At 37.5% G+C, this 18,140-nt stretch overlaps 1 protein-coding gene across 6 annotated transcripts in view; it reads right to left on the bottom strand.

Annotated features, from left to right (window-relative positions):
* Positions 1–8,489: 8,489 nt before the first annotated feature.
* PRDM5 (PR/SET domain 5) overlaps positions 8,490–18,140 on the bottom strand; it is a 95,069-nt gene continuing 85,418 nt past the window's right edge. For 5 of the 6 annotated variants that reach the window (XM_087736486.1, XM_087736481.1, XM_087736482.1 and 2 more), the window contains one exon: positions 13,766–14,405. In XM_087736486.1, coding sequence (XP_087592612.1) covers positions 14,241–14,405 — 165 coding nt within the window. In that variant the 3' untranslated portion in view covers positions 13,766–14,240. Of the gene's footprint in view, positions 8,570–13,765; positions 14,406–18,140 lie in introns of those variants that run through there. The other variant, XR_015699675.1, reaches the window with a different exon arrangement.

Raw genomic sequence — 18,140 nt, 5'->3', positions numbered from 1 at the left:
CTTCCTGGGTCCACAAGTTGTGGTCTATGTGATTTCTGTCAAAGAAATAGCATAAGTTTACTCCAATGCCTCTGTCTCTTTCATTTTCTATCTGTTGTTTCATTACTCATAACAGCAACCTACTACCTCCACCTTCACCAAAGTGACGTCTAAAGTCTCTGCTGTCGTAACTGAAGGCATGAAAATGACCACAGACACCATAAAAAAAAAGGCAAAGAAAAACAACAAAAACAAGTTTTGACCTCAGAAATTACAGAGGTTAGGAACCAGGTCTACTCGAGGCAGCAACACTGCACGATAAAAGTTTAGTAACCAATAAGAAATGAATTTTCATGCTTTGAATATTTTTGCTACTTTCTCAAAAAATAAACAGAAAAATTATTCTGCAACATCATGCAAATGATGCAAATGTAAGCACAGAGGAATAAGGTTAAAATAATGGGACATTCAGGCCAAAATGCAGATAGGCATGCTTTTCTGATGGCTATATACCACATCTGCATAGAGGTTATCACAATATCCACATGGGTGGTAAGACAGGCTCTGACAGTTACTCATCCCGTGCTGTTGTGCAGAACAGAACAAAGCCTGGTTCTGAGAGATCTGTCCTTTATCTGGGGGTTTACTGGTCCCAGAAGGCATGTCCCCACTTTTGTGGCGCAGAGGTTGTCCACGCCTCTCCGGCGCCATCAGCACCTTGGACAGTGTGAGCCTGGGCCTAACAAGGGGCACATGCCACTACCCTCACGCAAAATGCAGACAAAACAACCCCCATGGTCACCCATTCACACCCCACAATGGCTTAGGGACATCTCTACTATGGCTTTTTGCCCAAATTTTCATGGCTTCTACCAGAAATATGTTGAATTTTTCCACTAGGCCAGTTTGTGTGCATCCAGAAGAGAACAGGATTACAATAAAATAGTGCAATCAACGCGAGCTCTTGCCAGAGACAGTTTTCTAGTATCACTGGCTGCTGTGCTAGTTGAGCTGCTGACAGCAGCAGTGATAGAAAACTGTAGAAGAAAAAAAGCAAGATTAGACTGGGCTTTTGTCTTTACCTCCATTTTGTTATAAAGCCCAAGACTGCTCCTCCAGAACTCTCCCTGGTGCTAGAACACCTCCTCCTTCTAGGAAACCAGCAAATTCAAATTTCAAATTTCTCTCCAAGAATTAACTTTTCACACTTATTTTTTAATTCCCGACTTTGACTCCATGCTATTTATTTCTCCTTTCTTGTCCTTTGACTGTTGTATTTTACAAGACGTAAGCCAAGAGGCTATCTAAATTATTTTGCATTGACCATTATATTGCCACAATGATACTGTCTGAGAGGCCATTTTACATCAGCTGAGTTTTTCAATTCCCAGCTGCACACTAGGAACATAACACGCATCTTTCTCTTAGTTCTGTAGCAAAATTCAAAACTGCATTGGCTTAAAAAACAGAAACACAATAAAAAGGACAGATAATTTGAATGACTCAGAAAACCACAGAATGTATACGTCATGTTTTGAATATCTGGGCCTGGATTTCCATTTTTATGCATTATGTACCATGTTCTACCTTGCAGGTTTACATGCAGTAATCCTCCTGGATGTATTCAGCAGAAGGAGTGATCCCTGGCCTCCAGCTTTGAAGCAATTTACTATTTCTGCACACACAGCAATATTTTAGATAGAAATTATAGGTAGTATTGGCCAAGTATTATGCTGTAGAAGGCTCTGATCTGTTCACCTTATGACCTTAGAAAAAGTTCCCAAAGCTTTGAATGAATCAGTGGTATTTCATATGCCTGGTCATTATCTTTCAAGCCATGCTTTCCCAAGACAGTCAAATTTGAAGAGCAATTGTGTGACAGCAGGGGGATGAGAAATGAGAACAACATGTAAAAGATCTGGCAGCTACGCCAGTTTGACAAATGTGGTTTAAAAACAGAACAAAAGAACTTCCCAAACCAGAGGGTAGGTAGAACAATTCTTTTAGTCAAACAATGCACTCATAAGAAATGCAGCAGATCCTAGAACATGCACTGCTGTTTTTTTTCTAGATAATGCAAATTAGTCCTAAGATCATTACAAAGACTTGGAGTCTTAAAACCTGGATAAATCTACAGTATTTAATATGTTTAAAATCCACAAGAGGGCAGAAGCATAGGTAAACTGATGAATGTAAAAAAAACCCACACATAGACAACAGATAAAAAGAAGATCAAGACCCTGGTGTTCTGAAATACATGCGAGTTTGGGGGTTTTTTTAATAGAAGGATTTGACTGTTTACTAGGGGAAATTCGATTCATAATTGCATTTAGGTTCCTGATTGCATTTACTTAAACATATAACCTTGCCATATGGTGAAAATATGAATCCTATTAACCAGGTTCAGACAATTCTTCATTTGTTCTGAAACTGGCCTGCTTTGGTTCCACAGATAATCAAAATGACCACAGTTTAGTCATTCATATTTGTTCACTGATTTCAGCTGGAAAGTCATTAATCGCTGCCAATGATATAATGACTTTTAAAAACACACAGAGGAAGCCTGCATCCTCAGCTTGGCGGTGATATGGTCAGTTTGTACAACAGCTAGCCCAGCTCAAATAGAGCTGCAACTGGAGAGTTTGTTTTCTCACATACAGTATCTCATGCTGTTTGCTGACAGGAGAGGACAAAATTGTCCTATCTGACTTGGAAGCCTAAAGCCAATCTTCAAAAGACATTCAAGTATTCAGGGCTACAGCCATAAATAGACTTACTCCCAGACATTCTTTCACCCAGCAGAACCTACAGTCCCAAATTAGATGCCAAGATCCATCTTGTAAAACCCATGGAAAGTATATGAAAACAAAGGGCAAGAGGGAAGTTGGCTCATGTAACTTCCTCATAAAGTCAGAAGAATGATTTCATTTCAAAGCAGGTAAGCACCTACCTGATTAGGGATTCCCTGCTCTGAATCCTGTTCTCTGTGGTGCCCAAGTAAGGACACAGTTTGATATGAGAGAAAGCCACCCAATGCAGCCTCTCTACTAATGTTATCATAATCTAGAAGATGAAAAATTGGTTTTCAGTTTTCATTCTTCTCCGTTAGAGTAAGGACTCCAATGTAGCTATTTTGGGAATCCAAGCCACAGGGTCAATATAAATTAGATGTGTAACTCACACTTTGGAGAAGTCTATTCATAAGCAGGCATGCCTCTGTTAGTCTGAGGACATGGAAGCCATATCCCGTGTTTCATTAACAGGTTGTTCAATGAACCTCATCAATGAAAGGCCGCCTTACTACTGTCAGTTTTTCCTCACAGACGCAAGGCAGAGACAGACTGTTCTCAGCCTAATACGCAGAGCAGGTTTTCATCCTTTCCAATACAAAAGTGGACTGGATTTGTCTTGTTCGGTCATAATGTAAAATTTAAGTCATATTCATAACATCCCTTTCCTCCTGTGTACACATTTTGATCTGTGTATGTGCATACATATGTACACTTTTTAACTATGTTGTTTGTGCCTGTTGTAAACAGTGAATTCCACAACGATACACTTTCATATGTATTGGCCATAGTAATTGATTTTCCTTACACCAGTATAAATCAACTTCCCAAAGCAGAATTAAGGAGCATGAGATGAGAACAAGAAAACATTTTCAGTTTTCTCAGACTATATATTGCTAAAATCTACAGCAGCTGTGGATTCACCTAAGGTAAGTCTGAAATGGAATACAGACCAAAGGATTCATCTGAGATCTATTTTGCTTGGTTTCTAGAAAATGTTGTTCTTTATGTCTGGATCTTCTCAAAATACGTCACGAGGAATACTGAGCAGAAAAAGAGATGGTAAAACCAGTCACTTCATCCAGCCAGGATCTGCTTTTAGAAAAAGCAAAGGCAAATGCCACAGCCATTTTGAGTGCACAGCAAATATGTAGCTCAAAATTCTTTTAGAATTAGTGCCTTCATAAGTTGTTTTTATCTTTCTAAAAATATCTTTTGAAGCAAAACATTTAAGTATTTATCCTCTATTGATAAAGAGATGAACTACAGCTAAAATGAACATCTTTCTGGATACGACAGTAGCCCACATCCTGAGCAGACCTTGCTGGACTCTAATTTAGAAAACAGCACAATTAATCATAGGAAACTTGCAACTACAGAATTGACTGCTGACTGGGCTTTTATATTCACAGGGGAAGTTACCAGCAATTATGAAAGAAGTCTGCTAGGAAACACATACATGTAAAGCTTTCTCAGGTTTAATAAATGTATTCACCTTACTATTAACTTGATAAAATGATCAGTATTATGCTCAGGAGTAACAACTTACAATCATGACTAAGGACTCCACAATCTGACTATTAATTTTCTATTTCTGGAAAAATCTTGCTTTGTAACATTTAACTGGAAACTAGTTGTTGTACTGGCTAAGAGCTGTATTTCTGCTTACTGATGGGATTTTAATATTGATGAATGGTACACAGTTGAATGGGAAAACGCCGTCTTTTATAGCGAAATCATGAGCTAATCCTAAAAGATAAAGATATGCTAATATATATAATAAAGTCTTTATACTAATATGATTCAGAAAATAGAACCCTGTTCATAGCGAGCAATCACCTGGCTGGTAGCTAGTAAACTGAAATTTAAGTAGGATGATTCTTTGTAATACTTGTCAATTTAAAAAAAAAAAAGAGAAAACCTCAGCTGAAAGAGTAGATCACTGAAATATACAACAGAAATGTACAATTCTGGTACAAAGTAATTCTTTAAGTTTAAAAAGAAACCAATAAACTTGCATACCAATCATAGTAGTTTTTCCATCTGACTGAGAACAGCTAACTTTTAACCAACAGGCAGCCGCTTTGCCATCTCTCCAGTGATCAGCTGAGTGATGTTCAGTTTTGTGGTGGCACAGAAGGCCTGCTTCCTACAGACTGATTTTTAGAATCAGGAAAACAAAAACAGAGTCCAAATCATTAATTTCATAGCTTTTTTTCCACTCCAATCCTCATTTGAATACTGAGGCCACATTCAAACCTTACTTATCTTAATATTATTGCTAAGGTAATGAAAAGTATCAAAGCAAGGAGAAGAAATCACTGCTTCCAACTATCCTTGCTGCACTGCAAAGAAGTGGGCAGCAGAATTTTCAGAAGCTTTGGTTTGCAGGTCAGTACAGCTGGCCTCATCCATAGCTCTAGCAGAGGGCTTGCTGATCCTATGGTCTTTTTCTATATTGAAGAGTTAAGCCTAGCCTTGTCATCCCACACAAATATTTTGGACCTGGGTGGGGAGATAGTTTAGAAAGGGATAACCTCACCTGCTTGGCTTACTGACTACTACCCTCAAGGCAGAAGAAACTTTCCATTGCACTCATTTGAAAAAAACTCTTAGGCCAGGTCACTAAAAACAACTGCTGGATTTTCTCTCAGACACACAGAGTGAGTTTAGAAAACAAAAGTACAGGAAGAGATTTAACAGAAGGTGTTCTTACGTGACTCAAGGCTGCTCAAATTGCAAGAACGGATATGAAAACTCAAGCCTTGGCACCCTTTGCCCAGAATAACCGAGTAATTCAACAACCTTTTCCTTCTGTAAAAGGAAAACAGTAGAAAATGTCCTCTGCATAAGCTGTCAGTGTCATCTGACAAGGTTTATTATCATAAACTAAACTCTATGCTTAAAACCAAAAGGAAAGGCAGCAAGTAGCCCTGTTTAGAAATAGCAAGCTCCAATAAACAAACACAAAAACTGTGCATCTCGTCTTTTTGTAAAGATTAGTGTAGTTCTAATTTAATAATTCATCCTCCTCTTGCATTTTCTAGATTGAATTTGATTAAATAGCTACTTTCAACCTTAGTTTTATTATTCAAAGTTTTTAATAATTTAGTTCTAAGTGACAGAGATAAAGGAAGAAAACAAAGCAAAAGTGAGACCTGTAATCACAAATTTTTTCTTCCATGCCCAAAGGGCTTTTATTATTTCATCTCAGCAGATTCAATCCCAGTCTACCTACTATGAAACTGAACAAATTGCATACAGATGTAGAAGATAATGTAGAGATGAATCCTTCTGAATTTTATCACAGTATAAATGACCTATGTTAAAAAAGTCAGCATATACCAGACAAATGGACTTCCATGTTTTAAAACATTTAGAAAAAAGATGACATTCTGTGAAACAATGTTAGTGCTTCTTGACTTGTGAAGTGGATTTATGACCCACCTCAAATTTGGCAGATAAAGTTTGTTAAAGAATATTTTAAAGTCTGAGGCATGACACAGAAAACGGCCACAATATTAGTACCTAAGAGTTAGGATAATGATGTAGTGAAGGTCTCTAATCCAGCAGCAACATTACCTGTTGTAGCACTTCCTCCCCATTTTGTTTGAACAGCTGTTAAACTGAAAATGAACTTGTGGATTTAAGGGCTTACAGTCTTTTCCTTGTACAAGGATAACCAAAAAAACCACAAACCCCAAACAACTTTTATTAACGGTTCCTTTTTGCTGAATGCCCTTCTCAAAGAAAAACAGAAATGAAAACAACCTCTCTTCAATTATTCAGCAAACATGTTGCTTCGCCATGCAACAAATGGAATGAGAAAATTGTGAACCAGTTATTCACAGTTTACTACTTGCTAGATTTACCTGATGCTAGCTGCTGTACAAACACGCTGAGGGACACTTTCACTACTTCAGGGATTTTATAGCTAAATGATATGAACACGTGATCAATGATATTTGAAGTATACCTGTTTTAAGTTAAACGTATTGCTCAACAGCTGAAACACCATCACTAACCATGTATTTGCTTGTGATGCAAGATGTGTACCTCTCATGGGAAATTAATCTTACATAGAACCGACATGATGTATTAATAAAAGGCTGCAGTTTTGTCTGATTGTTGTTGTAATTTATTTTTTTTTTAAAAACAAAAGAAAAATAGAATTAAAACTGGGGCATTTTCTGGTTATTTGCAGACACATTAAATTCACAGTCCTCAAATACTGATTTCCCCATCAGGTCCTACTACCCTGTCAGTAATTACGAAGCAATGCTCCTATTCTTACTACTACATTCAGTACAGTAACTAAGCAAACGCAAGTGCAAGTGGCTATATAAGCAGAAGAGAGATATTTTGTCTTGAAGAGCTCAGAGGAATCAGGAAGAAAAAAGTGATGAGGAAAAAAAAAAAAAAAAAGGAAAACATATATATATAGCAGTTTGTCCAAGCGGCAGTCAGCAAGCAGGTCCTGGAACAGAATACCTGCATGCTTCGGAGTTCCTCAGACACCTGTCCTGGGCCTCATGCTTGTTCCAGAGAGTGAAAAGGTCTCGGAAGCCATGGCTCTATTAAAATGCCTTCTCAGCTAAACATAATTTGTTTTATTTTTAAAGATAAAGGTTTCCATTCTCTTCTCACTTGCACTCAAATGACTCTATTGACTCAAAGAGCAATCGTTTTCCATCTATGTTTGTATTCATACAGAACTGAGTTCCTGCTTACCAGGACATCCTGTTAAGAAAAACCTTAAGAACGCAACCAAATTCCAAAATTTACTTAAATTCCACTGATTTCCAGGAGCACACACAGAATCAGGCTTCAGAGCTCTACAAAACTGTGATCTCACATTTTCAGGCTAGACTGTCTTTTATACATCTGACCTATATAACAGTTTATGCATATGCATGCATACCTGTGTCAAATGCTTCTAAGATCACACCATTTCAAAAACCTAGTTGGCAACTCTTACTACTTTCCTCTTTCTTAACTGAAGAATAATGCCTAAGTCCAGGTTTTCTTCGGGGTTAGCTGTGGGAAGGACCTCATGGTCAGACTAACACCAGCGGGTTTCATTTTCTTCCTTCAAAAGCATCCCAAAACACCCGATCTGAGATTTCAGTTGTATACAGTAGAAAGGCGGTAGGCATCTAAATTATTTACTTGAATTAAACAGTTTCAATTTGTACGCACAATGCATCTCTCATAAATTTCTGAGATATACTGCTTAAGTAATTTATCAAAATCCTATTCCACTCAGGACACACAAAGACCGAGAGCAGTAAGAACCCTCTCGGGACTCAGTTGACTCCGGTTACAACCGATCATTGCACAGGCAGTGCAGAACAACTGTGTTAACCAAAATTCCAACAAAAGTGGTGAAAGTTCCGCTTTAAAACAAACATACTTCTCAATAACACACTTCTTGCCCACTCCTGCCGCACACTCAAATCAAAGGGGTTTTGTTTTTGTTTAAGCTACGATGCACTTGCCACCACTTTCAAGGCAGGCTACAAAACACATAGCGCCTACATTTCTACCGATAAGTGAAAGCAGCTTTGTTTTCATTCCTCCATCTTACTATCTAGATTTTTCTGAGGTGATCGGGCCCAGGACATGTGCAGTGATGGAGATCCAAGAATATTTTCTTGCTTACCTCAGCTGAAGTCCACGGAGACAAATGGACCATCAAGTTTCTCCTCCACTTGTGACATGGGCGGGTGTTTCCCCCGGTTTCTTTCGTCACTGGAGGGTGATGACAGTTTATATATCATGCACAGCCTCTGATCACACTCCTGTTGTAACATGAGAGGTGGCTGAGGTTAGCAAACTCAAAGAGGCATGCTACTTGAACAGAACAAATAGGGCTCGGTGAAAGTGACACAGCATAGCAGCAAATGCTTTTGCAAACACCGGGTTTGCCAGTATACTGTCTGCCCTTCTTAACAGCATGTTATGGATTCAGTACCAGCTTACAAGGGAATGGGGATGGGAGATAAAACAGGCTAAAAAAACAGACAATAACTACTAAATAAAAATAAGCCTGGCAGTCCCAGGTTGAAATGTTCAACAAATAATTTTCGAGGTCAAGGAAACTGTTTATCAGTGATGACTTTTCAGCTGCTACTGTGCATCCTTAAATTACTCCATCTTCTTGATGTGCTACAGTATGTATAAGAGACAAAATAAGCTGTCAGAATTCAAACGTGTTCAAGAATATATCTTTACAGCTGTAACTGCTATCATATTCTGAGCTAACACTAGCCTAAAAAAACCCAAATAGGCATATTTCAGATCTCACTGTGAAGGGAATCCCTATACTTTTGTGCAACAAGTATGTAACTGAACTTAAAACGTTTTATTATGACCTGATCATACATTGACAACAGCACAGTGAGCTGCTCCACCTCTAAAGGTAATGCTTTAGAGGGACTATCATGCTATGTCTTTTAAACTGAAAAATTAAAATAAACTATAGTCAGAGGTCTTTGAAGAATAATGGTATTGGTACGTATTGACACAAATGCAGAGCACCAAAGGTTGCAATTTGAAACACAGACCAGAAACATATTCTTGTAACAACATCACAAATTAACTCACAGAACATACAAATTGCTTTGACTACACTATGTCTGTACGTTCAAATATAACAACATAAAATGCCTAGTACACGTTAATTTACACTATTTCTTTGTCTGATTTCTAATTAGAACTTACTAGTGTAAACTAAAGGATGCATTAAATCCTTCACAATCATATAAAACAAAAGAGAATTATAAATATCCTCTGCACTTGCTAATGTTATCATATTAATGATTTGTATCAGCTTTTGGCCATACATCTGATCAGAATAGAAAGCAAAAGGAACAAGCGAGTTTGCTGCTGTTCCTAACATCAGAGATGGAGTTCTCTCCAAGAGGGGTTAACTGTAGTGGAAAAATAAAGAGAATAAATTGAATGTTATGATCTGCATAAAATTATACAATATAGGAGGGTAAAAAAAAAAAATTACAGCCTTCTGAAATTTCAGTGACTACACGCTATTTCAGGAATATCTCTAGCTTTTCGTGTTATTCCGCATGACACAACTTACCATGGAAAAGTCAGTATTTTAACTAATGACGAATTGTGTCAGTTTGTCATAGTAGACAGTAAAGCAAAACAAACATACAAACACACACACTAAAACCCAATTACCTTTAAACCAACAGGTTTCAAATTCTTATTTCTCAAAATCAGCTGAAGGGAATGTTCTCTGTCTTTTCCAAAGATAATACCAAGTGGGAGACTATCAATGGAAATTTTTACTTAAAGAAGGGTTTGTTGGTTTGGTTTTTTCCTTTGTTTTTGTTTTTCTGTTCATTTGGTTTGTCTGTTTTGGTTTTTGGTTTTTTTTTTTTTTTGGTTTTTTTTGGTTTGTTTTTTTTTTTTTAAGAAAGCTATGACCAAAGAGAAATATATTGCATAACAGTAAGTCTGCATTGCATATGAACTCAATTATACAGTCCACCACCATGAATTCAGTAATCTGAATCATATTACCTCCGACTACGAGAAATTCAAGCACCTCATGGAAAGAACAGGGCAGTTCTTGCCATAGAAACACCTGCAGCTGCCAAGCCAGGTGCTGGCTCTGTAGGAGCTCAGGCAGATCTGCAGCCTCTTTAGCCCACAAGGAAAGTTCCTGGAGGACACGATCGAAGAGCCATCACCTGGAGCTGGGCTTCAACCTTCTGCACCTACTTCTTGTGCTTCCCATGAAGGTCTTTCACTTGCACATTGATCCTGTCTATCTCTTGTTCTATTGAAGCCATTAACAAGATCAAAGCTTCAGTTATTTAACTGCTGCTATTGATTACATACAGCATGATCGATCTTAATATGTATATTGTAATTTATCCAGCAATACTTAAACACAAAAAAAGGTCATTCCCCTCTTCATGTACTGACTTTCAGCAAGTAGCTATTTTTCTCAAAGTTATTAATCCTAAACGTGTAACACAACTTTGCAGCAAAGATCTCTGGCAAAAACCCTATGCAAAATATGTAAAATATACTAAATTATCTCCCCCCTTTTCCCCCCCCCGAAAGGTTTTCTTCTTTGTGTTTTAATAGTATTGTCTCTGAAAAACGGCGTAGAAAATCTTCACTTTTGAACTTTTTTATCTTTTTTTTTTGTTTCTTTGTTTCTTTGTTTATTCCCTTCTGCTGTACTCTGTGCCTTAGTTTGCATTGACCAAATGGAAGAAGGAAAAATATGAAGAAAGAAAAATATAAAAAAATTGTAATCTCAATTTTTCTATGACTGAATTCTTCATTGTAATGTCAAAAAGGCAAACAAACAAGAAAAAAAGTCACCTTTGCCACGTTGTCCCACCCCAGACAAGTCACCAACCTAATTCTCCTTGCAGATAATTAAGAACATAGAGTTAAAACACCCTCAGATATCTCACTATATGGTACCGATAGATTTTGCTACCTGAACACTTACATTATATTAATTTTCACAATAACTGTAGCAATAAGTTGAAGTTCTCTGGACCTAGAAATATATCAGTCTGATAAACTCTCTAACAAAAGCTCTCTAAATAAGGAGAGGAGGTATTCTTTACTCAACTTTATAATGCCTATTTCTACTATATTTGTCTTAAAAACTTAAAATATATTTGATTTATACGAACAAACGATTTGTATGGAACTGGCAAAGACTCCAAGTTTCACATACCTCTCAGGAAACAAAAAGGGCACGAAGACAACTTAGTATGCTTTTACACATAGGTGGTAGTCACAAACAAGTGACAGATTCCTAATTACACTTCTTCAAAATCTACAGGAATCCTAAACAATTTCGTAACAATTAAGCGTATGCATTTCAACAGGCAAACTGAATGCAATAAAATACTCAAGCATTACTGAATAATTCTAATTCATAAAACCAACCACGCAGTTTGCCTTCAAAACTAATACTGCAAAAAACTACTAAAATTAAAGGAAAATAAGTTCTGTATTTAATTAAAATGAAAAAGAGCATAAAGGTTATTACATAACACCACAGAGGTTAAAACATAACACAAAATTATGTAACACATACATGTAGTGATACGCTTTGCTGCCACACACCAGTGCAACACCCAAGTCACTTGTTCCACACTGAACTGATAACATTATAGAACAACATTATATGAAATTGGGTTCTGCATATGCAGGTCTTCTCCGGGATCCTCTTCATATGAATTTACATCAGTATGACTGCTGTGGCCAATTTTATACAATTACATTACAGTCCGGACCATATGTCTATTGCTTTGCTATGCTTTATGCTTTTTTCAGTTCAGATCAGCCTAGGGGAAACTGGATTCCAATTTCAAATCTGCAAATACAGCTGAAGGTTACCGCTTTGCCTGCAGAAACCTTGCAGGTGGCTCATTCAAGCCTAACTAGTCATATGTAACTTGAGCCAAGGACCTTTGAAATAAACTGGAAGATACCACTTTGAAGTTTTCTATAATGCTGAAAACAGTGGCAGTTCCTGCTTGTCCCAGATCAACTTTGTTAGAATCGCTAGCAGTAAGTGACCTGGTTTTGCTAAGAAAGGGAACCTGTAAACTTGAGCGTACAACTTCCTTGTAAGTGGGAAGGACAGCTGTAAACTTGTTAGTCTGTTGTCATGGAGCGTTATAGCCTTCCAAAAGAAAAGAAAGGAGGTTGAAGACAGTCTCATAACAAAACAGGAGGCTTCCTAGAAAAAACTAAGACCCTCTGATACAGACCCTGTAATTACAATTATCCCTATTAGTGGCATGCCTTCTTCAGCTTCTGAGAAAAACAAAGTGTCTTCTGCTTATTTTCTGGAGAAAAGTAATGGCTTTGGAAAAGATTACTATTGGGATCCAATGCTGGGTCTCAAAACTGAACATGTAACATACAGATATCCATGCAGAAGAATGGGATCCAAATGATTAGTAGAGAAGGAAGTGTTAATCACTAAACATATCAACATCATCTATTGCTAATTATTGCCATCGCTAGCAATACTACCACTGCTATTTCTTTTCTGCTCCTCTGAGTAGAAAATCTACCACGCGATAAACAGACTTGAGTCTACCGTGAGATAAAGAATTATGCTGTTCATTTCAGCATAATTGCCCCCACTGCAGTTCAGAAAGAAGCTGAATTCTTTTCCCAGGAAAACTAGAAGCAAGATGTCCCAACGCAAGTTCATTTTACAAAACTTTGACAGGTCCAAAATGAATATGAACAGTTTACTAATGACAGAGCCTTAATATTAACTGCTGATAACTCAGGAATTTCACATGCAGTCACCCTGTGAAGTTACAGTTTTACTGTCCTTGTAGATAAAAATTTCTTGGTTATCTAGCTGTGGTACAAGAGGGCCTGTGGGAACTCTTTTCAAGAGTTTTACTGCGGTAAACAATCGGATAACATGAGGAATTTCATTGTTACTTAGTTGTAAAGCAGTATTTTTCCCAGTGCTCGTGAACAGAATTAAGAAAATAAAGATCGTTAAGTGGGATGAAGAAATCCAGGGCATCTGATTCAGCAGGAAGAAATACTCTGGGAACCAGCTGTTCACCAGAAAATCAAATACATGTTAACTAGGCAACTGTAGCTGCTCAAGCCACTGTTAAGATGTCTTTCCACTTGCCTTGCCAGTCACAATGATGAGTATGAATTTAGGACTTAAACTGAATTGCTCAGAGTTTTCACTTCAGTCTTGTTTCATGTAACCAGAAGAAACACATCCTCCTCAATGCTCATATAGAAATACTTAACGTGACAGATTTCCCCAGTTTCTGTACCCATACATTTTGGCATCTCAAGAACCAATACAAGTTAATGAGTTTCATGTAGTAATGAGAAAGCTGTAAATAAAATGAGACAAAATCATGTCACAACAAAATGCAGAATTAAGATCTGAATAAAATGTGCCTGGATGCAATCAGCAGTCAATTAGAATGACAAATTCTGCATGGTTTCAAATTAAAGAATTTTAATTGACTCTTGAAGCTTAGATACAGAAATACAGTTGCAGACAGCCAAGGTTGAGTTCCAAATGTCCAGGATTTCCAGGTAATGCTACCAACATCTAAGTTTCTAAGGCTGTAATTGAGAAGGTGAAGTTTGCTTAAAGCTTTTTTCTTTTGCAGTTTTTTTGTTTGTTTGTTTTTTGTTGTTTGGTTTTGTTTTTTTTTAATGAGGCTAAAATTTTCCCAAAGTTTTTTTATCTTCAGCTTTTTATTTTCAAGCTATGTTTTACTTCAGGTGAATCTCTTTGGTTTTTATCCTACTAGTATATTAAAAAAAAGTGGGGAAAGATAAAATGTGAACACATTACAGTTGTTTCTCCTGACTATGCTTACTAGTCAGGTGAGAAGTCTGGAGTTTGTACATGCACAAACGGAGCCCTTTGGAACGTGAGATCCATTCTTCTCACACACGCCGTAATTAGCTGTCAGTTTCACCATGGACATTTTCCATGTGCACTTTGAGGTAGTCATTTCTTGTAAACTTCTTGTGGCAAAGCTGGCATTCTGCCATCGGTCGATTGGGGTTGTGAGTCAGCTTGTGTCGGATCAGCATTTTCTTCAGGCTGAAGGACAGATCACAAACCTAAGGCAGTGAAGACAAGGCAAAGACAAAAGAAGTCTTAGAACTTCAAGCATGTATAACACTCCTGATGTTACATTGCTGAGGCCACAGCCACACATACCTGCAATACTTAATAAACGAGCTGGTCTTTGGAAGAATAACTCCTTCAGAGAATACCTTAAAGATTATTACTCTGTCTGGTATCTTTCATTGTCGTACATTAACAGTGGTACCATAGGCATGGTGGCAGGGGAGCAGGGAGAAAAGACCCAGTCTTCAAAATATCAACACACTGAGGTGTCCCAGTTATATTGTGGGTTGTTGTGTTTTTTGTTTGTTTTGGTTTTGGTTTGGTTTTTGTTGTTTGTTTGTTTGGGGTTTTTTTAACCCTATTATTCTAGCTGGGATAGATAAAAAAGTTATGACAAAACATCACAAGCCTCTGTCAATTTGATCTCAAATGAAATATTTCCTTCCTGACCTCCAGAATGACATCTGCAGGTTCCTAAAAAATCAGTTCAAATTGCTCAGTTGCAAGGAGGGAGGAGTGAGGAAAAAAAGGACTCTGAAGGCTGCAAGAAAGGTTAATAATTATTGTAGAGGAAACCTCATTGTTCCAGTCTTCCTCTGCCTGGCCAACAAAACAGAAGACATCTGGCAAATAAAGGTGCAATTCCTTTGCCATATTATCTGCTGTGCTGCTTTCCTTCCTCCACTGTACTCCAAGCAGTCCAGTTCATTCTGCCACTTGAATAAGTGGTTATTTTGGGATGAGGGACTCTGCCATGCTAAAACCATCGCTTCTTATAAAATTTCCTGTACTGAAGTCAAAATGAAAGGTTAAGCACAAGCTCAGCCAAGAGAAGTTAGCATGAAAAGTTAAGAATCTGCAGGCAAGGCATCAATTCAACTGAAATCGTGCAGTTATATTGTCACATTTACCTTCTATCCAGGTACATATTGTATGCATGAATTTCAAAAAACAAACCTGCTCCTGATTTGACAAACAAAATAGGCAAGAGTCATATAATTAAAGTAAGAATGGACATCCTTAGGCTTGCAATCTTAGAATTCCAGGTCCATTCCAGACAAAAATGTCTTCCATGCAGAGGAAACTCAGGGAACCCAGCACAATCCCTCTTTAGAAAAATGAAGTTTTAAACTCATATTGTATCAAACTAGTAATGAAAATGCTGAATGATTACTGACTCCTTTCAAAACCAAGACAGACAAATACAGCTGACTATCCAAGTAGATAATCTTGACCTGCAATATATGTATTTTATGCCAATTAAGGCCAAGCCATACAATGACCATAAAAAGGGCAAGTGCCAGAGGCAAGTTTTGTACCCCAAAAAATTTTTCCCCAGACAAGAACAATGTATGTGCTGTTGCAATGGAACATTTTTGAATTTATGGCATGACGTAATACCGGGGACTTTTATATAGCAACTGTAACTCTCCAACTTTTTTCCCTAAATGTATAATTACCTCTTTCAGACCCAAGCAACAGTCACCCTTTTGTTATGCAACAGTGAACGTCACTTACAGCATCCACTGGTCAGGTCTGAATATTGTTTTTGCCAAGTACCGTTTTCTATTCCTCTTCCACAGAGCACACAAAGTGAACTCATAACGTTTATCTAATAATAACCATCATGCTTGCTCGCAAGTCTCAACATGTTAAAAGTATCATATACTTGTACACACAACATGTTTCTTGGAAGCCAGGAAGTCGATCAAGGATATATACACATAAGATACATATGTGTTCTGTGTATCTTAGAAATGCCTTTTCATTTTTAAAGTAAACAGCTTGTAACACAGTTTTAAAGTACATTTTTTTCATTTATAATGCCTGTGTCATGATTAGTATAATGTGTCCTGCTGTTCCTTCAATGCTTTAGCATGTTCTGCCTCCTAACTTCTTCAAAAAGAACATGGAATGCACAGGCTCATTACTTAAAGATATGATACACCTTGTGCTGTGCTTATGCACAAAAGTTCTCAGGTTTTATTAAGAGTTTGCTTCGCATTTCAATTGTGTAAGCAAGACTGACATTTTATAGATTTACAACCATGGTTGCTAATGTGTACTTGAACTCTAATCAATCTCTTCAAAATGATCAAAGTTTTGATCAAGTAGGGAGGATGGAAACGACTGACATTTGAAAGTAAGTGTAGGGTCAGCTAAAGGCAGAGTGGAGGGAAATACTGTACTGGAAAGAAACCAGGACAGGCAGTAGCTGACCTTTCTGCCCCCAAAGAACAATCTGTTGTCTCTGAGGCAACTGAAGTTCAATTGGCCTTCCAGTAAAAAAAAGGCTGGTCTTCAGAGGACAGAAATCTAATATACTAGGAAAAAAAACACGTTTTGTACTTCCATATTTCGGTTATTTTCACTTTCCTATGTGACATATACTAGAATTTTCACCTTAAAATGGGAATATTCAATTTCCACTACTATCAGTGAGATGCGAGAGCTTTGAGTCATTAGCGCTAAGTTCTGAAAACCTTTTGTTGACTGATAAGACACAGAAATAGCTACATAAACAAACTGTAGTACCTTCATCAAACAGGGTACAGGGATTACGTTTACATGTAGCACAATCCTGTACTGTAATGTCTGTTCCATATGCCTGAGAGAGAGGAGAGTGAGAGAGGAAGAGAAGACATGGCTTTTATTTCTGATTCTGGAAGAAAATTCTATTTGAAGCAAAAATGCAGTCTAAAAAAATTGGTATGTAATACTTCATATTAGGTGAGGAGAGGTGCATTGTCAAGTGAAGCCTATTCTTGAGCCCATAAAATACACATTATTTTTCAACAGCCAAAAGTTTTCTTTCTTCAGTTCTTTGGCACTGAAGGCAACTCCTGTTTGTAAATGCCAATGGTACTAAGAAACCAAGAAAATTCTGACAGCAAACGTTAATACATTATTTAGAAGAAAGGGCTGAATAGTTTCTATGACTGCTTCTCATGCCAGGTAGGAAACAAGACCAAAACCCTCAATCCTCTTAAGACTTTTGTCTTTCAGTGTGGTTTCATGTATGCTTACATTTATGAATATGCTAATCATTGAAAAAAATAGCTTGTTTTTCATCTTTAAATGATTCTTAGTAGGTCTGGGCATTGGACTTATGGACTTTCCCAATTACTTCAATGAGTCTCTTAAAACGTGCAATGGATATGGGGGAGAAAAATCCAGAAAACGGTTAACAAAAATGATTATGAACATGGGAAGTCATCATGCAAAGCGTTGGAAAGAGAAACAACTTCAGACAAGTTGACTAAGAAGGAACATGGCACGTGTACAGAAAGCAATGAATGGAATAGCTATTAACCCTTTCTGTTAATGAAAGAACTAAAAGACAGTTACTGAAATTCCATTGCAGTAACCTGACACACTCAGCCCTCCCCAAAATCTCTTTCCACAGTTAAGAATTTGTGGAAGTCGTTGCCATAAATTACCGGTCTAGTCATTACAAGAAAAATCATGAGAACATCTACAGCTATCTTTAGCAGGATAAAAAATTGTAGGTGAGAATATTTGAGTGTAAAAAGCAATCTTTAGTATTGGGGAGCCAACAATAGATGTCTCCCATAGGTACATTTTTCTGTAACTGTCCACTACTGGTTTTCCTGTAACTCCCACTGAAACATCTGGTAACATGCAATGGGCGAGACGGCTCTGGAGGAATGGTCTGCTCTGGGTGACATCTGCTCTGGGTGACATTTACTATTCTTCAGTTGCAC

The sequence above is a fragment of the Nipponia nippon genome, unplaced genomic scaffold (assembly GCF_047370975.1).
Source record: "Nipponia nippon isolate SJK-2023a ecotype South Korea unplaced genomic scaffold, ASM4737097v1 scaffold_6, whole genome shotgun sequence".
Classification (NCBI taxonomy): domain Eukaryota; kingdom Metazoa; phylum Chordata; class Aves; order Pelecaniformes; family Threskiornithidae; genus Nipponia; species Nipponia nippon.
The sequence above is the reverse complement of the archived record's forward strand: the minus strand, read 5'-3'. Positions and strand labels throughout refer to the sequence as shown.